Source organism: Acipenser ruthenus, chromosome 20, assembly GCF_902713425.1.
Source record: "Acipenser ruthenus chromosome 20, fAciRut3.2 maternal haplotype, whole genome shotgun sequence".
NCBI lineage: Eukaryota > Metazoa > Chordata > Actinopteri > Acipenseriformes > Acipenseridae > Acipenser > Acipenser ruthenus.
The window spans coordinates 22,317,137-22,342,260 of NC_081208.1; the positions used below are offsets into that span (position 1 = coordinate 22,317,137).

At 36.8% G+C, this 25,124-nt stretch overlaps 2 protein-coding genes across 2 annotated transcripts in view; one reads left to right on the forward strand and one right to left on the reverse strand.

Annotated features, from left to right (window-relative positions):
• Positions 1-113: 113 nt before the first annotated feature.
• On the reverse strand, positions 114-9,224 carry LOC117425889 (zinc finger protein 276-like). Its single transcript, XM_034043182.3, has 11 exons — positions 8,717-9,224; positions 7,543-7,849; positions 6,975-7,021; positions 6,012-6,470; positions 5,708-5,795; positions 4,560-4,646; positions 4,287-4,397; positions 3,850-3,931; positions 3,308-3,425; positions 2,812-2,911; positions 114-1,878 (listed from the first exon to the last, which is right to left on the reverse strand). Exons 1-11 carry the CDS (start codon positions 8,982-8,984, stop codon positions 1,563-1,565), a joined length of 1,983 nt encoding a protein of 660 aa, XP_033899073.3. The 5' UTR covers positions 8,985-9,224; the 3' UTR covers positions 114-1,562.
• A 528-nt stretch (positions 9,225-9,752) lies between these two features.
• The window catches only part of LOC117425724 (VPS9 domain-containing protein 1-like), a 32,409-nt gene continuing 17,037 nt past the window's right edge, over positions 9,753-25,124 (forward strand). Inside the window, exons 1-12 of the mRNA XM_034042936.3 lie at positions 9,753-10,203; positions 11,206-11,278; positions 12,403-12,495; positions 12,758-12,917; positions 13,928-14,039; positions 18,360-18,422; positions 20,897-20,949; positions 21,555-21,642; positions 22,375-22,460; positions 22,636-23,141; positions 23,908-24,037; positions 24,609-24,808. Of these exons, the coding sequence (XP_033898827.3) occupies positions 10,105-10,203; positions 11,206-11,278; positions 12,403-12,495; positions 12,758-12,917; positions 13,928-14,039; positions 18,360-18,422; positions 20,897-20,949; positions 21,555-21,642; positions 22,375-22,460; positions 22,636-23,141; positions 23,908-24,037; positions 24,609-24,808 (1,663 nt within the window). The 5' untranslated portion in view covers positions 9,753-10,104. The remainder of the gene's footprint in view (positions 10,204-11,205; positions 11,279-12,402; positions 12,496-12,757; positions 12,918-13,927; positions 14,040-18,359; positions 18,423-20,896; positions 20,950-21,554; positions 21,643-22,374; positions 22,461-22,635; positions 23,142-23,907; positions 24,038-24,608; positions 24,809-25,124) is intronic.

Sequence of the window (25,124 nt, forward strand, 5' to 3'; positions counted from 1 at the left end):
TTGTGTTTTTTTATAGCCTTAACAGAAATGCTTGAGAAAGCAACATGGTTCTTAAAATGTTCACTTAGCTTCCCCTTCAATCTTGAAATGTGACAGCATTTTTATTAAGCAATATTATCCATTCCATTTTTTTTTTTACAAAATTGTAAAAATGTGTAGTGATTTTTCAAAAATAAAAATATAAAAAGGAACTAAACCTTTTTCCTAAACAACAAAAGTTGCCTTGCATACTAAACTATGGAATACACAGAAACCAAGATGATCTATTTACATTGTATACATACCTGTTTATTGTATAAAAAAATTGCTTTTTAAATGCATGCACAATCATACACGGTCCATTTTAATGTTTAATATATACTATGCTGCCTAATATCAAGATATCATTTAAATGTAATCTGCAATTTTTAAAGTACTTTTTAAGTATACTTTTACAGGCACAAACATCACATTGTTCTTTTCCTTTAGAACACCTGACTTGATATAGGCATTCACATGCTGTCCTGTAAACTCTTCTAGTGAAACTTTTTGTACATGCTGAATGATCACATAACCTTTAAAATGCCTCATCAATTCATACACTTGGCAAAACATAATTTTTTAATGTATATTTATTTTAAAAAATCTGTACACAGATTGTGTGCAAGCAGGTGTTGTACAGGATAAAACTGGTCTGATAACATTTTAGCAAAGTGACCGTAGCATTTTCTGCTATGATAAAGAAACCGACGAACATTACAATTCAATCTTTAGTACATGACGTTTCTATACCTCCATTTGTATATAATGGTAAATGAAATCTAAAGCCCTAATCATATCATACTTCAGTTAGGAAAGTCATTTACGAATAGTTTGAGAATCAAACCCTATTTGTGTCTCCACGGTACAGCTGCATTACTGTATGTAAAACCAATGTTCGGTTTTAAAGGAAGTCTTCAGTTGTGATTCACAGGATACTGCATGTCTGTGACATACAACCACAGTAAGCAAGTGCATATAAATATTTTTGTAATATTTGCTCAAGGGTGTAGATAGAAAAAATAAATTATTTTTACATGGCACTTCTTTCATATATATTTTTTTGCCTAGGTACAGTAATGCTACATTTAACCTAAAATACAGAAATAAATCACTTCTGTAATAAATGTTAGCTGAAACCTTATTCCAGGTTACAGGTAACGGGTGCAAATCAGCCCATAAATACAAATTAGAATAAAAACACATTTCATTTTGAAACTTATAAAAATGTTACAGTAAAAAAAAAAAAAAAAAAAAAAATTTAAAATGTTAGGCAGTCCATATTCCTTTTGGGCCAGTTTACTGTTGACTCCTAATATTTAAGCCTTTTTAAAAAATTATTTTATTTGTGTGTTTGCACCTAAAATAGTGGCAAAGAATCTAAGTAACTCTCACACAATTCTGATGAATTCTCTTCTCGTGGTATTAAACCTGAATGCTAGTATATAGGTTGTTGGCTTGACTGCAATTGACTGTAGATAACACTGCAGTCCTTAGTATGATCTTAAAATAAATCAGTACCCGAGTTCTGATTACTGCATCTTCTACAAAAGTCCATCTTCTCTCCTGGCTTGTGTTTCAGTTGGTAGTCCCTGGTGGATTAATGGTTCTGTAAGAGTTTCTGGCATTCCCTGTGGGTCACCAGGTGGCAGAAATTGTACAATTCCATAAAATTTGTTCTTATCCAAACTCTGGGTCAAGGGATGCACCATGGACATGTGGACATTCAGGTTGTGGGCCTTTTCAAATCGTTTTCCACACTGGTCGCAAGCGAAGTCCAGTTCTGCCTCTGCCTTGTGCTTCGTCATGTGGTATTTAAGAGAAGCCCTTTGCCGGCACTGAAAACCACAGACTTCACACCTGACAAGCAAAATATTTTTCCCATTAAAACAGTTTCACTGAAAAAAACAATGCTGGAGGTATTTATTCATCACTATCTACACTTACAAAAGCTGCATATTCTGTATTACAGCATTTCAGTTATACGCCAAGGGGACCATTCACAAAACTTGAAGTTATTTTAATGTATTTGCAGCCAGACAAAAGTAATAAATATATACTAAAGTTATGCTTTCTGTCTGTCCTTCTTGCTCCATATTCCATACATTAAAAGTTGGTGTCATAAGTAAACTAAAGGGTTAATTTGATCAACCTTTACTCAGCCTGGATAAACAACAGGTGTATTTTTTAGAGCATTTTACAGCAATAGCTAATCACCCTGAATTACATCAATCACCTATCTGTGTATCCTAAGATTGCCCCTAAAAATGCGTGCTTCATACAATCCAAGAGCATTCCCTCTTGGAATGCTGGAAAAATGTCCACCTTAAAGAAGGCTCAATAGTTAACGCTCAAATGTATCCATCCATCCATCCATTATCTGTAAGCGCATAATCCCATATAGGGTCGCGGTGAGCCGGAGCCTAACCCGGCAGACACAGGGTGCAAGGGACACCAGCCCATTGCAGGGCAACTAAGGGGCAATGAGAGGCCAATCCACCTAACCAGCATGTCTTTGGAATGTGGGAGGAAACCAGAGTACCCAGAGGAAACCCACGCAAACACGGGGAGAACATGCAAACTCCACACAGACAGACCCGAGGCTGGAATCGAACCCAGGTCCCTGGAGCTGTGAGGCAGCAGCGCTAACCATCGCGCCAACTGCTCAAATTTAATATGAACAAAAAAGAGGAACACATTTCTACCAGTTTCCAATTGCAATAGCCAATACCAAATTTCTTGGATCACTCATTTAGAATTCCAATAGAAACTTCACTTTCTCGAAGTACTTACTGCAGAGGTTTCGCTCCAGAATGCCGCATTTGATGAACTGAGAGGTGTTTCCGCTGTTTAAATGTTTGTCCACATTCATCACAGATGTAATTCCGCACCTCTGTAAGATGATGATAGATGTTAAAGCTGAAATGCTTACAAACTACATGAAGTTGACATTAAAAAGGAGATAATGCACAAGAATTTGATTCCAAACAATGACTGCGAAAAAAACAAAAAACAAACATGAAGCATAATAAAACTGCAGTTTACCATCCCCAACGAAAGCCGTGCGCTTTGTAACTCGAATGTAAATGTTTTTCAAGACCATGTACAGTACATTGCATCATGACAGTTCATAAATCAGTGATAAACATAGTAGTAATTAATTGATATTCGCCAAAACTGTTGAATAAGGGATATAGTGTTAACTCTATTATTAGGATCACTTCTTTATTTGACTACAGAACTCATTACGAAATAATACCCAACATGAATCTGAGACTAGCCCACTCACCTGTGTGTATGAGCTTCACGTGGCGCTGCAGGTATCGGTCTATCATGAACACCTTGTTACAACCTGGGTGGGGACAGGGCCTCTCACGGACTTCCTCATGGTGCTCTTTGATGTGTTTCTAGAACAACAAGAATAGGGGGCAGATGCTATTACCTTGCAACGTGTCATGGAATTACATTTTGCTAATCTTACTCAATGTAATACCAAATTGATTTTTCATCCGAAGAAAGCTTCTAGTCCAAAAAAATGTACTTAAAAGGAAAAATTGTCAGTAAAAAAAACTGCAGTTTAATTTGTTATGCACTGGGGTGTTTAGATGCAAGATATTTAATGATTTTAATGTTCAAACAGCAAGTAAGAGACCAAACATTATAACATTAAATGTGCAGAAAACTTTCATACCTATCAACATTTACTTTCATTTTATATTGTTTTGGCACCTGAGTTCAAAGTATATTTTTAACATATACTGTAGTTTTACAAATGCGGCAATTCTAAAAACTGTGAACTGCATTGCTTAAATAAATACAGTAATAACTTACCTTCATTCCATCAGCCCCTCTATAAACAGCAGTGCAGCCCTGGTAAGGACACTTATGAATTGTAGGCAGCTCTTCTCTGTAACTGAAACACAAGATCAGGATTATCTTCTGTAAACCAGATTCAAAGCCCTTTCCTAATCAGTGATGACTTGAAACCCAGCAGCACTCCAGGTGACAAAACATCTATCCTATATCCACAGCATCACTTAGCAAAGGCATATTAAAATGTTTTCATAAATAGATTCCAGAACAATTACACAATTTCTTTAAGAAATAGGGAAACAAGTTTTCACAGCATATAGTTAACACCTGTCTCCACATGTTTATTTCATGAATTTGTATTTTTAAAATTTGTTAGCTAAAAAGTCAAATCAATTGCATCCTTAGCCTCTGTATCCTCATCTCCTACCACATTTAAGGATGAACACATGTCGTACCTTTCAGTTTTAATTTTATTTTTCCATCCTGGCTTCGGACCTGGTTTCTTCCTTACTTTTGGTTCCGTCTTCTTTTTTGCCTCTTTACTCTCACTGTTTTTTGAAACTTTACTAAAAAAAAAAAAAAAAATTCAAAAAAAGAAAACTCCTCTGCTGCTTCTGTCACAAAAAGTTTCATTTTTGTAAGATCATTAGTTAAAAAAAATACTATAATTCATAAAACTGCTGATCTAATGCAGTCCAGTGTAAAATATAACGTGAATTTCCACTCACATCTTCTCTGGGTAAGGTTCAAATAACTCATCCGAGGATCCATTTTTTGTCTTTTCCTCATCGTCGCTTGACAGAATTAGGTTAGAACTACAAATCAATAGAAGCCAATAATTTAACAATCACAAATAATAACATGATGGGTTGAGAATGCCAGCCAATTTACAGATAAGACATTTTCAAGAATTTGAATCAGATTGTACTTGCAAAAAACATGGCAAACTTTCTGCATCTTATACTAAAACATGAAAATAAATTTAAAAAATGGTATACTGGTACAATATTTGAACAGCACTATTCCATTGCAAAAAATAACATATTTTCATGGTGTAAGCAACATCTAATTTAGAAATGAAATTTTCAACAAAGGTAAATGTAGAGACATGACTTTTTTGGTTTTTATGTTGGACAGCACAAGATTTCACCCCAAGAGAAGCATGAAATTAGGATGCTTTTTCCCCAGTGGTAAAGAAAGACGAGTACAGCACAGTATTGTTTATTTATTAGCTGTGCCACTTTCATTGTCATCACTTCCTCCCTTTGCTTCACTGCTTGGTTTTGAGGTTTGATTTCCACTTAAAGTTTGTTTGGTTTTTACATCAACAATGTTTTGGGGACAAATAAACAGAGTTCCCTCCAAGTGAACCAAGACCACCCTTTAAACTGATCTGGTCCACTTTGTTTGATACTCATTCTTTCTTAATCTGGTTACATTTCAGAAGTGAACCAAACAGCACTTCAATGTGCATCAAACTATCCAACTAACCAAGCATGAAAAAGCAAATAAATGTGTCGATATCTTTGATAGCACAAGGATGATGATATCTATGAAACTCTGCCTACTCTGATTGCATTTAAACTGACACTGGGGCATCAGATGTGAATCAAAGGTTTCATATTGGTATTTGTTTTATTTACTAATAGAAAAAAAAAAAGAGGATAAAAACATTTCACAAGACCAAAAACCGGACAATTCTTATGACAGCAACCTTATTTAGTTTAAACACCCCTGACTGTTAAATTAATAAATAAAACCAGCTCTGTCATTCCCCTCATTTTGAAGGCAAGTTTACAAATGGGTAGCAGCAGTCATGTTAGTTATAAATATAAAGGTTTTGCCACCCTCAAGAGGGTGAATTATTTAAGATTACCTGTCGGATAGATCACTATCTTCCTCTTCCCCATCCAATGCCTCTCCTGGTGGCACTGAACTGGGCACCTCTTTACTGCTTAACTGTCCTAATGAAGAAAAAACATATGTGCTATTATCCAATACAAAGAAATCATACTTGACCCCTTTCAAAAAGTTGCTATTTGCATTTCTATCCTGCAAGCATATTTAAAAAGTAGAAAGTGGCAGCAGAATTCAAAAACCTTTGCACGGAGCATTGTATTTTTGGATAGAAAAATAACTATTGGTTATCCAATTTTACCTTTTTTTTTTTTTTACCGTACCTTCAATGCTGTCAACAGGTGATTGCTGTGCTTTTTTATTACTCTTTATATGGTGGTGCGATGCATTCTGGTTTCGTGGAGTCCCTGCGTTTGTCACCAGCGTTGTTGCCGATGGGTAACTGGACTGCTGGCATTCCGAGCTGCAAGGCTCCGTCGTAGCCAGCTGTGTCTGCCTGCCATGCTCTGTAGAACTGTTCCCTGAAGCTGGCTTTCCTGAGCCCTCCCCACCCTCCGGTTTCACTGCTTCTGCAGAATGGAGCTCCTGTGGGGTGCGATCAGAGTCAGTGTCCATGACATAGTTATGCCCGTCTCCACAGGCCCAGACTGCCCGGACCACCCCGCAGTACTCTGACGCCATCACCTCCTGCAGGCTGGGGGAGGACTGGCACGACCCGGCATGCTGGTGTGCCCAGGATACCAGGCTGCGCAAGCACTGAGGACTTGATGTAATCAGATCATCTGTTCAAACAAAATACAGTACAATACTCTTTCCATCTTACATAGAGTTTCCATAGCCATAAATATATTTTGCCTGGTTGGCTAAGTCCGTTAAGCACGTTATTTTGTGGTTACTGTTGTTAACAGTCCTGGGGCAAACATGTTTGAATATTCTTTCAAACCCTACAGTAAACAAATCTCTCACCAATAAGCCCAGTAACCCATGAAATTACCTATTTAAAAAGGTGTGTTATTTATTTCAGTTGTAGTTAATACATTGGTTTCCTTTGAAGGTATCTTTTTGATACAGTCCTTTATTAAATTATATGAACAAATACAAAATTGGTCAATTTTATTTGAATATTTGTCTCAGCAATTAATAAAAATCACAAGAAACTAAAATGTAAACAATTACATTTGTGATATTGAAGTACCATAACAGCAAAAAACAATAAATATGAGTTGAATTACAATAGACATGTACAGCTTATATAAATTGAACGTTATTTAATTGTGACTACTTACCATAACTTGAATTCTCTGCATCTGAATTTACAGAAAATGAATTTCCCCTAAAGAGGAAAGAAGACAAAAAATGTACAACCCATATTTAGTTAACCTTTTTACAGCAGACTTTTTTGTTGGTTTTGTCTTGTTTACAGCTTAATGCATGCCTTTGTGAAAATTACTACTAGAGACATACAATACTATACAATAGCAATTAGTCCTCTTATTTTGTGCAAAGCACCACCAGGTGGCAAATGTTGTAATTGAAAGTCAAATATGTTCCTTTTGCTCACATCTAGTGTCTATATTAAAATATGGCATTTACAGCTACACAACAATGTAACACTTTGTCATTTCATTTCATCTCACAAATAAATTGCAAGCCCATGAGGTATGCCTCAGTTAAAGACTGTGATATGTTGCAATTCTGCCGTGTTGGTCTGTGAAGATCTTCCAAGCTGACAAAACAGAGGTTCAGCTCAAATTAGGAAACTTTGCAGAAACTTGAAAACGTGTTAACTTGAATAGAGCTCAGGATTAAATCGAATGAGAAATCCGGTTTCTCTCTGACAAGCTCTTCACTCACTTGCACCCTGACCTCACTCTCCCAGCTAGTGACACGTTAACCCGCTGGATAAACGTCTGTAGGATGCTGGAGCATTTATAGAACTGGGTGTGGCAGTTCTTGCAGATGAACTGGGAGAGGACTGGATCCTGCATCACCGGCACACCCACCAGGCGCTGGAAATCAGTAAAGAAAACCTGCTGTTTCTGCTTCTTCTCGGGGCCCTGTCCAATCACAGGGATCTTCCCAAAGGCACTTCGCAGGCTCCGGGATGAAAATTTCCCATGGCAAAGCCGGCAGAATGTAGTGGTTACAGTCCTTCCTATACCTACAACACCAATAAGAAAATACTAATCACACATTATGCATTGTATTTGCAACTGATCAGCTCAGACATAGACCACCGAGCTACCGTGCTAATCAGGGTTCAGGCTCCAAACGAATTAAATGTACCAGACATCACACCGCTGGGTGCAAGGCTGGGGTACATAATCTAGAGCCTCAACACATGGGCCACATGGAGGTCTCTCAATTACACACAGTTTTTAAATACATCTAGAAAAAGTGCTTATAATTGTGTTATTTAGAGTAGCAGAATCAAGGGGTATTTGAAGGCAACTGTCTGTCTGTCTGTAAGTCAAACTTACATTTTATATGTGTATACAGTGGAGGCCATAGTGATCTACTGACAGCTCCAATTTTTTATGTATAGCTGTGGTAGGCGATGAATTTCACTGACATGCTTGTTTACAGACACATGCAGTTTTAACTTGCAAAAGAATCTAGCCTACTGCAGCCTTAAGGATACCCCACAACTACTCCACAGCTGAGCTAAAGACTGAGGCAACTCCTTTAAGTAGGGTCATGCTGCACAAAACAAATTGCTAATATAAATGCATATTTCTCTTTCTGTTAAATTAAGCCAGGCAAATAAATCATGAATATTTCACTTTCTTCAGCCCTGATGTTAAACTACCGGCAGCAGTCTTTTGGGAGGGTTATCTTACTGGAAGTAGTAGAATCTGTACTTGAAATAAGAAACCCCCATAAACGAAAGCTGTACCTGCAAATGATACAGACGTTACACTACAGTAGGATTTTATGGTACATCAAGTAAGAAAATTGAGCCAAACTATAACTTTTTGTAATTTGTTCTAGTTTTCAACCGTCCATTTCATTTGTGTAGCAAACTAACCCGATTCCTCTGATCCGCCTTCAGCACCACCTACTACAGCTGAAGGGGCGAGACTTTCTTCTGTGTGCTGTATTTCAATGCCGGTCTCATTCAGATGCTCCTCTGGTCTCCCTTGGCTCCCTTCGTTCCTAGCCCCTGCCTGGTTCTCCCCAGCGGTAGATCGCGGTCTTCCACGGCGGCCGCCTCGTTTACTCACAACAGCCTGCTGTCCCAGCTGAGTCTCCTGCACCGGAGCACGGAACCGACCGCACCGGTCCCGTTTCATCATCGACTTACAACGACAGCGACAAATAGCTCTTGTTTAAATTGATATAAAATACAATATTTGCGGTTAAAACTTTTAAAATGTACAGAATATCTCATTCGAACCAGATCCGGAAGTAGCTAAACAAGAAAAAAACTCACTGGCATCCCTGAAAAAAAAACGTTCTGATAGCATCCACAGCGCCTCTATTGGCAATATGAAGAACTGCACTAAGGCTTTCTTTGTAGGTAAAAACTAGTACTGAAGTTTTGTATGCAAAATATTCACTTTGCATAGTTGAATGGGAGAAGTAAAAATAACGACCATGGTAAATCAATCACACACACACCCTTGGACCGGATTAAGCCCGTCTATACTGTTTTTATGAATGACCCTAAACTGCCCAAAATTCTGAAATGTATATTTTCTTTGACTTGATAATTGTCAAAACATACTTATTTTATTAAAATGTCAACAGTGGCTAGCCATTAAGCTGGAGATGTTGAAAGTCTATATTGGTCAGGTGCATCGGGCAGATAGGTGTGGGGGCTATTTGTCTATCCTTTATGTGCTTTCTGTGAACTCGAATTTCTGCTAAATTAGCATCTATTTAACAAGCTATTATTGGTGCTTTTGGAGGTGTTTTTTTTTTTGTGAGGACTGCTATAGGTGTTTTCCATTTATATATATATATATATATATATATATATATATAATTGCGTGCACGTTCTATATACTTTATTCATGACAACACCTAAATAAGATGATCATAAAGGATTTGCATGGTAGGGTATGATCATTTAAAATAATAATTACAAAAAATAGTAAAGTGAGAACCTTAGCCGCGATAAAAGCACGTCAAATACCCATTAAACTAAAAGCGAACCAATCACATCGCTCTTCTTGCGCGTGCATGCAACAACATAACAAACCAAGGATTATATAATCTAATATTATATAAATCTTGCAACAAACACGGATGTTTACACCACAGATATTCTACGTGGTTGTTTCCCAGGGGCCCCCTCTACTTTGCCACTCAGTCCGTCTGTTTATGGAAGTCCGTGCTGCGCACACTTGGATGTATTCGGTCCGTGTATTTTAGACGAAGGGTTGTTTAATTCCAGGAGTACTCGGTTCCGCAATGTCCGCTGCCGTACCAGACGGAGGAGTGAAACTACTTCAAAATGCTATGAAACTAGCCAATGTGGCCATAGAACTGGACACTAATAACAGACACAAGGTAAAATAGATACGTTATTGAGGGTGTAAATGCCAAAGGACAGGATGTGGATTAGCTAGGAAGATGTTTATAGGGCCGATGTAAAGGGCTGTCAATATGTGTTCATTTGTAAAGGGACTACGACAGTGCTTCTTTTATCGTAAAACTAAAATACATGAAATTATATGAAATTATATGAAACAGCATTTTAATGTGTGCAGTTCATCCGGGAACTGAACTGTTTACAGCCTGTGATACAATACTTAAAAATAAACACTTGACAGTCCGTGAGGGCGTAAGTAATCACCCTGGTGTCCTGGAATCTGCATACCACCTACCCTGCCCGCTGGTTTGTTCCCATAAGATAATGAACTTTCAAGCAGCTTTTTGCATTTGCCATTTTTAGCATAACTGTTCGATGCATACATAACCTTCTTGTTTTGACATGTATACACAGGATATTAATGGGTTTAAAATAAGGCTAAGATATGTGTATTGTGTTTGAAACAGCTGACATACACGGCATTATATTATTAGTGTTGAACCTGTCATTGCATTTTGTAAAATTATATATTTCTTTCAAACTACACACAACTTACAAATTATCATAAGATATAATTTATTTTCTGTCTAATTCCCATTCTCCTTTAATAGTATTGTTCATTTTTTATTTAGTTTTTAATACATTTGCTACTAATTTTAAAGCATGAAATAGTATGACTTTTTATGTGAAATTGAGATTTTGGCCTCAAAAATCATTTAGCACTTCCGAAGAAAGACAGCATTTTGCTTTCTAGTAAGTACTGCTCCCCATAATGACAACACAGTACCAGGGTTAAGAAGGCTTTAGATATTTATTTAGTACATCAGGGACCAGGAAAGAAAAGAAAGATATCACAGATAATAAATACTTTCTTTATATATTACTCCTATACTAACTATATAAAAAAAAAAATCATTTGTTGTTTTAATATGCTAAAAGTGTTAACAAAAGTGCTGGTAGTCTGACATTTTGTTTCCTAGGAGGCTTATTGTGAGTACCTGCGGAGCATTAACTTTATTTCACAAGCACTTTTAGAGGAGGCAATACCCAAAGGTAAATATTTTGTTATACTTTCTGTATACACAGGTATTTTTTTATTATTGCATACCATGTTTAACATTTAAAATGTCTAATATCGAAAGCATTTTCTGTATATAGGAGTGAACTGGCAAACAAGAACGTAGGGAGGGTGTTGCCAGACATGCAGTGTAAGAAAGAGCAATGCCATATGTGTGGTTTTGTGTCATATTGCAATACCATGAATGTCAGTCCCATGTCTGCTTCTGTTGCTCTTGATGACTGGACTTCCTGCTCACACCTCGCATTTATTGACAAAAGAGGCTGGTTCCCTATTGTGGTTTGGTATTTTGCCAGTTAAATGTGAGTTGTGTTTCCTTTTCTTTTGGGGCCTCAGCCTTTCTTAACATCCACTTTACATTGTGCTCTTGTTCTCTGCATTGTAACTCATGCTAATAGGATTAAGGCTACATTTTACCAGTTGTTTCTATACTTATTTTGTTTTACCTTTGACACTGGTTAAAGAGAAAATAACTAAGGCTAGACTTCCATTGTACCTGCATCCACATTGTGGATTCACAAACTGTGCAGCTGACCCCGCCTGAAACATGAAACTCAATTTTCTGCACAAAGGGAGAAAGATGTGATCCTAATACCACAGGGAATTAACCTATAGTGTTGTGGCAAGATAAATGGGCTTACAATCCAGTGTCAAATAGTCTGAAAAACAATCAACAGGCTTACAAAAAACTGCTTGCTAATGAGAGGGAAGAACATGTATTGGTTAACCTTTTAAGTCCAGTTATCCTGCCTCAACAATGCAAGTGTGATGGAAGTCAACTCTCACTAGCCCAGTGCCCAGTCCTAAGATTTCAAACTCCCCTTGTTCAGGTATATTATTGAAATGACCCGGTGCCAGAAATTTGAGCGATCTGACCTGTGATTAAGAGTATGTCTTTACTTAGTCTGTAATTTTATTACCAGTTTTCCAGCACTGCCAAAATGTAAATGTGACATACAGATAGGTATGGATAGGTCTTTTCAGTGTCAGTGACTTCTCTAATGAAATGTGCAGCAAGCTTTCTGTTGGTGGTTAGCCAGTTACTGTAGCTCAATGCTTGCTTTACAAGAATTTAACTGATTGTGCTGCTGTCTTGTAGATGAGTGTGACATTGTGACACCAGACGCACAGAAGATGCTGAAGTTGGCAGAACAGTGCTTAGAAAGGGTCAAGTCGACAACAACTAAACTAAGTAAGTAATCCTTGTGGAATGGATTTGGCATGTCGCCAGTCTTCAAACACATTTTAAAAAATTCATCCACGTGCTAACATCCAATGGAGAGAACAAAAAGAGGATTCATATTCATAATGGGCCCAGTTTTACAACGGGTCCCAGTACATTTGTGCTGGGGCATAATTTATTTAGCTTTTTACATAGTGTGTCAATTTCCATCCAACCTGGCCCAGTAACCAATAACGACTGTTTGATATTTAAGTGTTATTTTTACTTCAAGGTAAAGTGGAGGTGCAGCCTGCTGTACTGGAGCCACTCAAACCCTCCTACAAGCCAGGGCATCGCAGAGTCCTCTCCGATGGAGGAGAAACAGCCTCCCCCTTCCTTCCCCCTGAGATCTTCCAAAGAATGCAGATTGTAGAAGCACACGGTGCCAGAAAGTAAGTTAATATCCAATTACTCATGGACAGATAAAAAGGGCATTCTGCTTGTAAGCTTCCTTGCAGAGATAACGTCAAGTCTTAAGCTTTCTTGCATCCTGCACTACACAACATTCAGTTATACTGCTGCCTGCAGTCTGCTATTCCTATTACAGATGTATCACCTAGATCAGGGGAGGGAAGCTTTGTTTCAATCATTTTACTAATTGTTTCATTAAATAAAGTAAACCTCCTCCCATGTCCTAGAGCAGTTTGTTATTATCTTTAAAGAATGGCCTTTCAGGACCGGACTTGCATGCACCTCACCTAGATCAATATGGAGCCAAGAATAAGTACAAGACTAAAATCGGTCACAAATCAGCAATGTAGCTTGCGTGTAAAACAAAATCTCCTTGATTTTTTTTCCCAGTCGTATTGAAAAAGACCTTATTCAATGCAACACCGTATGTATGTCACCTAATATCTAGCTGGGGGTTCGCGTGTTGAATGGTGATTAAACTTGGTACAAACATTCCATGGCACTAGATTATGAGGTTATTAATAGCTAGGCGAAATTAATGTTACCAACATACTTGGTTGATGTTAATAGATCAGAGTTTACATTTTTTCCAAGTGTTAAACGTTTACAATTGCATACAATATGCATGTCAGGTCTGCTGTAGTTTTATACAGTAGTATGTGTAAAGTGCAAGCTTGTTTATTCAATATTTATTCAAAGGCTTTTCCATATTCACAAAATGTGCACATAGTCTCATCCACTTTAATATCGCAGTGCATCATAAAAAAAAAAAGAAGTAACCGCACTCCAACCAAGGGCATCTCCTGAAGGCTTTTTTGATTGTTTACAAAAATTCACAGTACATTAAAGTTGACACATTTAAACTTGTGTAATCCTAAAGTTTAAACATTTAGGACATCCCTAATATAGCTGTGTTCAGTATAGTACTTTCAGATGATTTCCTAAGTTTGGGTACAGCAATGAAAGTTACTGTGAGTGTTGCTTGCTTTAGGGAGCTCACTCCGATAGAGGAAGCATCGAGGCTAAACCAAAAGCTGAAGGCTACTTATGAGGCTCGAGTTGCTCGTCTGAACCCCAACCAAGCCATGCAGAAAACCTCACTGGTGAGTCCGGTATTGTCACTGTCACTTTGAGGAATAAAGCATTTTATCAGAACGTCGTCACCACATCAAGGGGCAGTTTGCTCACAAATTACCTTGTTCCTCAAAGTGAACATTGTCATCATTAAAATGTATTCTTGATATCAATGTGCTTCTTTGCTTTGTTATTCACATTGACTTTTTGCCAAGTTTTTTTTTTTTTCATGTTGCATTTCAGAGGAAAGTCAATCTGATGGTGGGAATAGGATTTTCTAATAAAACTTATCTGAGTACTTGAATGCTGGTTCAATGACTTGTGGGCTTTAATTTTGTATTTTAAGGTGAAAGGCTGCTATTAATAAAATGGCTTAATATGTACACTACATAGGGCACCAATAAACGTGTATCATAATTTTTAGATATTGCCATGCACCAGTGTAAAACTCATTCCAGTAATTTCAGGTCATTCCTGTAATGCGTTAGCTGGATTACACACTACTATGGAAAATGCGTATACTTTATTCCTTGGCTGAAACTTATCATTCTAGAACTCAGTAATTATATGTATGCAACACTCAAGGTCATTCCAGCTATTCATATTTTACAAATGCTGTTATACTACATCTCCGAATGGAGCTTGCATCTTGATTGAATCTGAGACAATTTAGAGCCGTGGTTCAATTCAAACACAGCACTTCTCTATTTCTTTAATGTTCCATACCCGCCTCCTCCATATAACTTTGTATAAGTCTTAAATAATGTTGTTACATTATGGATTTTTGTTTCCAAACCTGGGTATTGAAGTAAAAGCACAATATAGATGTATTATGCATATGGTTAGCCTCGTTAACTACTGGACAGCGAGGGCTGGAAACCCTTATTAAAAGGATGCACAAAGTTTTAAGGAGATGGTCAGGAAGCCCGATTGTTGTGTAGTTTATTGTGAACCAATCCTAGGAAATAAAAACCAGGCCTCTGGAGTGCCTCGGGTTCGATTGCAGCATTCCACTTATTTAGACCAGTGGTTCTCAAACTGTGACCAGTGACCTCCGTGAATCTGCAAAGGTTGCCTAGGGCCTCCCCAGGAAATTCTGGAAAATTCAGAATTTTGTAAAACAGCATATGTCCAGAAACATTTTCTTTCACTGTTGTGGTGAAACTTACAGACAACATAAATATATATTCTGTTTTCACTTCAGTTCAGTTTTTCTATCTTGTTTATGATTTGCCTTTTCCTTAGTTTGCAGTGGGAGTCTAGATTCAAATTGAAAAAAAAAAAAATAAAATGAAAAGGAGTGAGGGTCCCTCAAATACAGTATGTTTGAGAAGCTCTGACTTGGACCCCAGTTAAACTATACTTCAACGTGCCGAACAAATCAGCAACTTACTGGTTTACTTTAGACCCTTGAAATCAGTTCTTTGAAGACATATACATTTATTTTACATTTAATAGCAAAGTTTAAAAACAAGCATCTGAGAAAGCAGTTCAAAAGAGACTGCAATGGTGCACAGGACAGGCTTGGTACTAGAAGAACCTGTCAGTTCAATGGCAGTGTGACACCATAAAAACAAACCACTTGCATTTAAACCGACGATAACACAAACATGCTTACAGACTCGGCTATATATATATATATATATATATATATATATATATATATACATTTTTTATTATTTGTTTATTTAGCAGATGCCTTTATCCAAGGCGACTTACAGAGACTAGGGTGTGTGAACTATGCATCAGCTGCAGAGTCACTTACAACTACGTCTCACCCAAAAGACGGAGCACAAGGAGGTTAAGTGACTTGCTCAGGGTCACACAGTAAGTCAGTGGCTGAGGTGGGATTTGAACTGGGGACCTCCTGGTTACAAGCCCATTTCTTTAACCACTGGACCACACAGCCTCCTCCTCCTATATTGCTGAATAGTCCAAAGCAACTGATTCACTGCAACAAACTGGTTACTTTGGGGGCTCTTCAGCAATATTATAATACATTTTAGTTAAATCTTCTTGGTTTTTATAACCCTAAATAAATAACAATTTATTATTAATTTTCAATACAATTAAAACAAATGCACCCCTAAGCAGAACTACAACATTACCATGGGTGACATTTAAAATTAGATTTTAGATTTCAATTAACACAGGGGACCAAGTTTACTGTGATTGAACTCAAAATGTTAAATATACTTTTCTAAAGCTGTGGTATACATAGAACACTGTAAGGTATGACCACATGTGTACATTACTTATAGTATGAGCTGTGTTTTTGTGTGCTTGCAGTGTAGTTTAGTACACTAGAGCAAATCTGGGTACTGTATCTCCAATTGTGGCACACACGCACTAAACTGTGGGCAGCGATGAAACTAACCGGCAGATGTGTTAAGAACATGTACACCATCATATTTGCAATTGCATTTATTTATATTTGGCAATTGTTAAATTTGGCCTGTTTAGTTGTTTGATTTACATCATCACTGACTAACATACACTTCGACACATTATATCATCACTGACTAACATACAATTGGACACATTATAGTTAGGTAGCATGTATTTACAGAATGTGGCATTCAGAAATTAGGCTTATTCCCAGTATATTATTGCAGTCACGCCCAACCAATGCCATAGTTTAGTGGCAAGAAAAAGTGGAGGAGGCATTCCATGCCCCATGCGACTTTGGTAATGATGATGACCCACCTTTTATTTAATTTTTTTTTTTGACCCCACCCCAGACACCAGTGTCCCACAGCTTCCCCAATATCTGATCAGCCTTAATTAAACTCACGTGTGAATGATGTGGTTTAGGAACTGGTTTCCATAGAAAACGCAATGGCAGTATGTATTTTTCTTACATTTTAAACTGTTTTTTTGTTTTAAATCTAAAAACAGCAAACATTTGCGGGCTGGGATATCACTTTTGACAACTGAACAGCAAGGTGTTTAACCCCAAAAGAAAAACGGGGTTAAATCATTTTCAAAAGAAAATTCCGGCGACTTTTTCAGGGATTTAAATGACAATGCGTTACTATTGGAAACAATTTAAAGCGTTTTTAAAGGTATTGTACATTGTGCTTTTTTTATATAACGTATCTATTCCATTTTTACAGTTTTCGTGGCTAAAATAGTTTACAAGCATAATATACAGCACTATAATTCTAAGTTATTGCTAGAGTATATTTGAGTATATCTGAATTGTCTGCTACTTAATACATAGATAGTACATTACAAATAGGCTTGGGGTTTTATTTTTGATCACATGACGTCCCTTTAAATTTATTTTGAACCGATTCTGTTTCCTAATTAAACTCAGAAAAAGCTGTTAATTAAAAAAAACAATGTCACTTGTTTTTATCTTCATTTCTTGACTGGGCCTGATTCTGTTTAGCTTAAAGTTAATTTTTATTTCAAACAGAAGTGACAAATTACGTGAATTGCTCATCGCTGATCCTACATCGTTGTGCTTTTGTTATTTTCACTGGTACATAGTTGTCCTGACAGATTTTGTTTTCAGTATAAAATACCCAGTAAGGATTGTACAGTGAAAGCAAGTTCATCATTTAACATGTCCTTGATTTTTAGCAAAGAAATAATCTTAAACCCAGTCCATTATTATTCGTTTTTTCGTTATTAGGGTGCAGATTTAACAACGGGTAATTAACATTTAAAAATAGGTTTGGAAAATACAAACCGAAAAGTTAAAGCCCTAATTACAAATAACTATTTAGCTTAAAATATGGTTTATTTTAATTTATACTGGATAAAAATATTATGTGTTAAACAGTTGGTTTTTTTTGTCATATTTTGGGGACTGACATGTTTTATTATTTTTACTTTTTTTTTTATATAATCTCTGATATGAAATGGTTCAAAATAGTAAGATTTTAATATTTTCTTACAATGCCTAATATATGGAGGTGCCTTTACAACCTTGGCCAGATTGGCTGACTGACATCCCCGTTTTGTGTCTCTTGTGAAGATACTGTATGGTTTTATAGATTAGGTTATTGCTTCTATTATTCAGATAAATGAATTGCAGTTTTGTTAAATATTTTTTTTTTACTATACTGTACAAATTCAATAATAGAAGCAATCCTGTAGACATGCTGGAAAATATTCTTATTTTAAAACATATTTTTACATAGGGTTATGCAACATAAATATTATTGAACTTGTGAATTCGTTTTTCAATGGTGATGTGAAGTGTGTGAATGATTCACAATACTGAATGTCTAAGACAAGCAGAATTAAGATCAAATGGGTCTTTGAATGTGTATTTGCTGCGTGTTAAGCCCTGAAGTGGATTCTGTGGAAACTGATGTCTGTCTTGTTTTCATTTGCAGACATTGTCCCTTCAGCGTCAAATGATGGAGAATCTTATTATTGCAAGAGCAAGACAAGAGGCGGTATCCTTTTATTAGTAAGCCATTTAGTCTAGTCTGGAAGCATGAGTGACAGTGAATCACTGTGTTCTAAGCTACCTGTTTAAATATACACTAACGTTCTGCACAGGTTTAAAATAGATTGTTGCCATTTGATCCTCAGGTAAACAGGGCAGTGAACAAAGGCTGCTTTCTGATATTTGTCACATAAGGGAGGCTATACTATGGAAGACTGTAGAGAGCAGACACCAAGCATTCCCATGTTAATACAAAATTGTGGAAGTTGTGCAATTCTTCCGTAATAATGGAACTTGCGATAAATTGTGAACAAGGGTGTACCATTATTCCCAAGGAACCATTATCACTGTTGTATACGATAGTTTTAAAAGGTATTTATTTATCTTGTTTGTCTGAAATAGTAATCAGTAAGCAGTGGTTACAGAACATGTCATTAATTAGTGTCCTCCCAGCTGTGCTTTTATTTGCAGTTCTGATAATAAGTAATTACAGAATGGCTGAGCTCCCATAGAAAACCAATGGGAGCACAGTGTCTGGATGTTGTACAGCAGTGGTCTCCAACCCTGGTCCTGGAGAGCCCCTGTCCTGCAGGTATTGCATGTGTCTTACATCATCAGTGGCTAAAGATCTGGAACACCTGTTAATCTTGACCAATTAAGCCAATAATTGGTGCAATTAAGTAACTGAGAACTTGGTTGAAAGTTAAACCAGCAGATCCAGTAGCTCTCCAGGACGGGGGTTGGAGACCACTGTTGTACAGTATCATTTCAAAGATTTTCATTTGAGAAACGAATGCATGATCTGTGTAAGGGGCTGAAGCTGAAAATGGTAGTACAAATACAAAGCTGCTTTTTTTAATTAATTTTTTTGTAAATAAGGGGCAGGCACGTGAAACATGCTTCTCATTCTACAGTGATGTGAGGAGTCCATGTGAGGCTTTCCAAGTTGATGGATTTAGTTACTCTGGAAGAATGTGATAGTATTTATTTTGGAAGACATTCCTCTCCCCTTTGATCTAGTTGGAGAAACCCTGTAAACATTGTCTATGCTAAGTCAGGACTGTCATTTGTTTTTGTAAAGCCCTTTGAGATCCTAAAGAGTAAACCACTTCAAAACATTTGCAATAGAGTTCTGTTCCATATTGAGTTGACTGATCTAATTGTCATTTGTTTGTGTGCACTAGTAATTAACTACTGTAGATATAGTGGATCAAGGATATAAGTCTAGAGAACTGCTTGTCCAACTAACGTAAAATGAAACGTAATGGTAATTTATTGAGAGTATAAACTCTTCTGGGTTTTTGTGTCATACAATTTTACATGTACAGGCACATGCAGCAGATGTTGGTGCTTTTTGCTAGAGATAACAAAGATACTCAAAGGATCATGTTTCTTATAATAATAATAATAATAATAATAATAATAATAATAATAATAATAATAATAATAATAATAATAATAATATCGTTATTTGTATATAGCACCTTTCACAGTGGACCACCATCACAAAGCGCTTTACAGAGGTAGGCTGTGAACTGTGCATTATATGCAGAGTCACATACAATAGGACATTGATTTAACATCTCATCCGCAGGATGGAGCACAAGGAGGTTAAGTGATATTCAATACAGTAGGAGTTAATACCTCGGTGCAAACAAAAGCAGAAATGTGACAACTGTAGGGCGGAGTGTTGGGATTAGTGATTGATTTAACCTATTAAACCGAGAGGAATTTCAGGAATTCCCTAGTTTCGGACTTCCTTTAATAGTGCATGCTACATTTACAGGGCTTTTGTGAAAATCTGTTGATTGCCAAGTAAATAGATTTAATTAGCTTTAATAATTGACATGATACAGTGCTCCCTATTCATGTCATTATCTGACTTGCAGATAATGGTCTAATGGTGAATTTACCAAATTGGTATTATTGAATGGTGAAATATGAAGGAAGCACTGTAGTTGTCTCTAGCTTGCTTTAGGCTATGTGATGGGCAAGTTTTTTATTTTTTTTTATTTTAGCATTACAGATTATCATCAAGTAAACTGGTTGCCTCTACATCAATGAATTGCTTGCACCTATTTGTAATGAAATATACATTTACAGAGGTAGGCTGTGAACTGTGCATTATATGCAGAGTCACTTACAATAGGGCTATGGTTTGTAGCTTGTTTATATTACAGCACCATCTTGACGTCGCTGATCTTAAAGCATTTTAAATCAAATATTACAATAGCTTTCATTTACAGGGTTATAGTAGCTGTAAATTAGGGTATTGGTAACCGCTTCACTCACTTTTAGATTCTGTGTAAAGCTATACTTCCATCATATGTCTACCATGAACATGTTAGAAATTGTAATATTTATTATAAAATATGTAATGTTTGTAATGCTCTGTAATAAGTTACTAATTGCACAAATTTCCGAGTAGAAAGATGTATTTATTTTTTTGAATGCATGGTTCCTTATCCAAGAACTAAACAGCTTCAGAGGAAGATGGAAGAGAGGCGGCTGAGATTGCAGGAGGAAGCCAATAGGTAAAACCCTTTATTTTTTTGTATCACTTTATTTAATTATTATTATTTTTTTGTTGTTGTTGTGACATTGTTGCTTTAGACAACTAGGACATATTGACTGTTTCTCTGGCTTGATACCCACAATGGTCATGGTGGTAATTCACTTTAAAACATATAAAAAACTAAATGAATAGAAGTGTTCTTTTAAAATTGCTTTTCCTAGTTCATCTCAATCTTTACAAGTATGCTGAGTTTTAATGAGGATCCGTCTGAATTTATTGTTTTGTTTTTTCAACAAGAAGCACGTGAAGAACAGTGTTTTTTTTCCCCCACTTTTTATTTCTACTAATCACTCAACAAATTGTTTTGCATGTGCTGTTGGTGTCTAGGTCTGTACAAAAACATGAGTCATTCAAACAATCAGAATAGTTGTCGTGTTACCCTACAGTTTGGTCCCGAGTCACAGCTGTTGTCTTTCCGTTCTGTAGATCTCACATTGATCCCTTTTATTCTAACTTGGCAGAAGTAATCGCCATGATTCTCAATTTTGGCATTGAAGTATTTCTCCTTTTCAGAGTAGGTTTATGTGGTCATGGTGAAATAATTTAGTCCACTTGTTTGTTTAGGAGCTTTTCCAGTTCTACATCTTTAACCCCTGAAGAACAGGAGCAGAGAATCCTGTATGCCAGCATTCTGGAGTACGAGCAGGATCATGTAAGTTCCACAGAGAGAGAAGTAATGTCTACTACAGCCATTGTACAGTATGTTGGGATATAGTAGACTTTTTTATATATGAAGTATGAGGAAACTGGGTGTATACAGTCTGGTTATATTTTCTTGTATCATCATCTCATACCTTGACAATAACAAGGATGGCTCCCAAGACCAAAAACTACTGCAAGTGTCTGGCTTTGCCAGCTTCAAAAAGCCAGCACTGGCATGTTGAACTTTGTAGCCTGTAAAACCCAAATTATTGAATTCCCTAATAACCAAAAACGGACATGAAAAATACCAATTGACTCATTTCCTATTATGATCACGGTATGATTTTTACAATACAAATTATGCTTACCACAAAATCATATACTACAAGATCTTGTTAAGCGCATACAGCAGCCTGCCTAAACTGGAATGCACTGCGTGTATGTGCTTGGTTTTGTGCACAAGCTTCCTTCTGCCTGATGTTGCATGTTACTTGCCAGCTGACCTTATGGAAATTTGACTGTGGATACTTTGTGCTTCATGACACATTTTAATGTCTTCTGATCCAGTCATTCAATTTTGATGAAACTTGCTATGTAATGGTGATTAATTAACGTTTGATTAATTACACTAATGAAGGCTATGTAATATGGACATTTGGTGTTTGAAATCTTTTATCTTTTAACAGCTGTTTTAACAGCTATTTATTTTCATGATGGTTTCCTGTGTGTAATTATCCTCCAGGATTGGCCAAAACAATGGAAAGCAAAACTAAAGAAAAATCCAAATGACCTCTCTGTGGTGTCTGGTCTTATCTCTTATATCTTCAGGTAAATAAACTTATCTTAATCTTTTTAACACAAAGTAGCCAGCGGGCATTTATATTCACAAACATGAGTTTCTGAGGTTTATACACATTTTTTAAAAAAATGTAAGGAAACACTCCACATAATACTGTTTTAAAAGTTTTTTTTTTTATTTATTTATTTTTTTATTTTTTTAAAGCTGTCCAGAGCATCCTATAATGAAGCTCCTGAAGAGACTGCAGTACAGGATTTACAACAAGCTCTACCCCATTGTCAGCAAGGTCACGGCCCCTGAGTCACCATCCACATCCACCTACAGGGGGTGCAACATGAAGTCCTCCCAAAGCATCCACTGTATGCAATCAGTTCAGGAAAACAACAAAACAAACAGCCAGAAACTAAGACACAGTCTTTCAGTCACATCCCTGCCCATCATTGAAGACTACAATGCCAACACGTGTGCTAAAGAACAAACACAAACTGGGCAGAGCACTAAAGCGGACAAGTTAGTGCTGAGCATGGGAGAGCGGGACAGTTCTTTTGAGGATTTGGAGCAGTTTCTGTCCCAGTTTGAGTGCCCACCTGCCAGCCTGCCAGATTTGTCCAAACCTGCTGTGGATGTGGATCCCCTGATTCACAATCTGGAGGAGGGGGTGCTTCAGGCACACCTCAGGAGCGTTGTGAAGGATATCCACAACTCTATAGGTTAGTGGAAGAAATGGACACTCTCTTATTCTTCCATGGCTCTGGATTAACAACATTTTATTTTTTGTTTATCATTTTAATATGGTTTACATGCTGTAAGTTATGGTTTCTTATGATTTCTTTTTGTTTGTTGAGTTTGTTTGTATTTAATATAAGCCATTTAAAGCAATAATGCAGGTTTATTAAAAAACATGTTATTCCATATTTGGAGTGCATACATGTACAGAAACAAGACAAACGCTTATCATTAAACAATTTAAAATCTCATCTCCACGGCTAAGCCAAACAGACCAGTGTGGGGTTTACATTTTTTTTATTTATCCATCTGTCTCTAAAGTTGAATGAAAGACAGTGTTGAGCGGGCAAGTATTAAACAGGGTTTGGGTTAGCTAAGTTACATAAATACTTGGTTATCTCATCAGTAATGTTGTAGTAATATAACTAAACACAGGTAATAGCTTTTGACTTTCAGATATGTTCACCTTGGGCATAATTAAGTGAAATGAAAATGTTATGTAACCCGCACACTGAAAGTGCTCCAGCAAGTGTAACAGGTGGGAGTCGACATTCTTGCACCTGGGCTCATGTGTGTGTTCACAAGAACTGCCTTTTTTATTATTATTTTTTTTTATTTAAGCCTAAAAATCATTTCAAAACATGAATCTACCTGGTGACCACCAGGGAGCAGCACTGTATATACAGTTCATTTAGACCTCAATGTCTTAATGAGATGTGTGTAATTTTTTTTCAATATTTATCTAACCAGACCGGCTGCTGTCCTTGTATATTCTGTCCTTCGAGCCCCTGAACACGGCTGCCTCCAAGGACCGGTGCCTCGCCAGCATCGAGGAGGCTTTCTTCCCACCCATCTGGCCCTTGTTGCTGGCTCTCTTTAGGTAATTTTAAAATTAAAAACAACTAACACAAATAGGTTTTAAAAATGGTGACAATATCTTGAGATCATAGTCCTGGCGCTATGTCATGTAGCCCGTTCTTAAAGGACAAATTCTTGCCTGCAGCATTGTTCAAAATATCAAGAATTTAAAAAACATTTCTAATATTACAAACAAAGAAAATTGACCAATTTGGTAAGTTTGTGTCCCCATATGGGTGTAAGGTGCTAAAAGGTTCCTCAGGAGGGTATGCCTTTCTCTGAAAAAAAGATGATACCTTGTCATGGAGATAGAAAAAGTTGGTCAGTAGTTATCGTTACTCTCTATAGATTCAAGGGTAAAATAAATATCTCTCTTTACCAGCAGATGGCGCTGCTGCGTTTAGCAAGGAGTGACTGGATTGTGAAGTGTTCTATTATGTACAGTATGGCCATAACCAAATTATTTTTCAAAATGAATGCTTCAGTAGAGAGCCTTCTGCTGTTTCTTATTCATGAAGCGATCATAAAGTTCCTCTTCTATGCCTGGAAATGTGCTTCTGATGTTTTTTAATTATTTTTTCCTTTCTTTGCAGAAAAGTTTACGGACACAGAGAGTTAGCTTTTGAAAAGAGTATGAGACTGTACAGAAATAGTAAACCTGGAGATATTGGTGTTGCGTCTAAACTTTGCCCCTCAGAATCTCCTCCTGGTTCTTACCCTTATGAATCTGCTGTGCAGGAACTGAGGCTAATCGCAAAAGATTGCTGTCCACAAAAGAAACTTGAGTGTATTGGTGAGTTTCTGAGGATACCAATGCACATTCATTGTCTTTCCAGCATTATTAAAGTAAACCAACAATATGTTTTTTGACTTTGCATAAGGTTATTAGAAGCAGTGTTTTTAATTGTCTGGTTGTCAGATGTGATCTTCTTGCTTGGTGATAAAGTGCAGCTAATGAATCTTGATGATTCAACTTCTACTCCAGGCTGGTCATGAAAGCCTCCCTGCCCAACGGGCAAGTGGTTCCGAACATCTTAAACTGTTCAGTTGTGTTTCAACCTACCTGAAACAATTCTGAAAATATCCATTCCACATATTGTACTATTTGG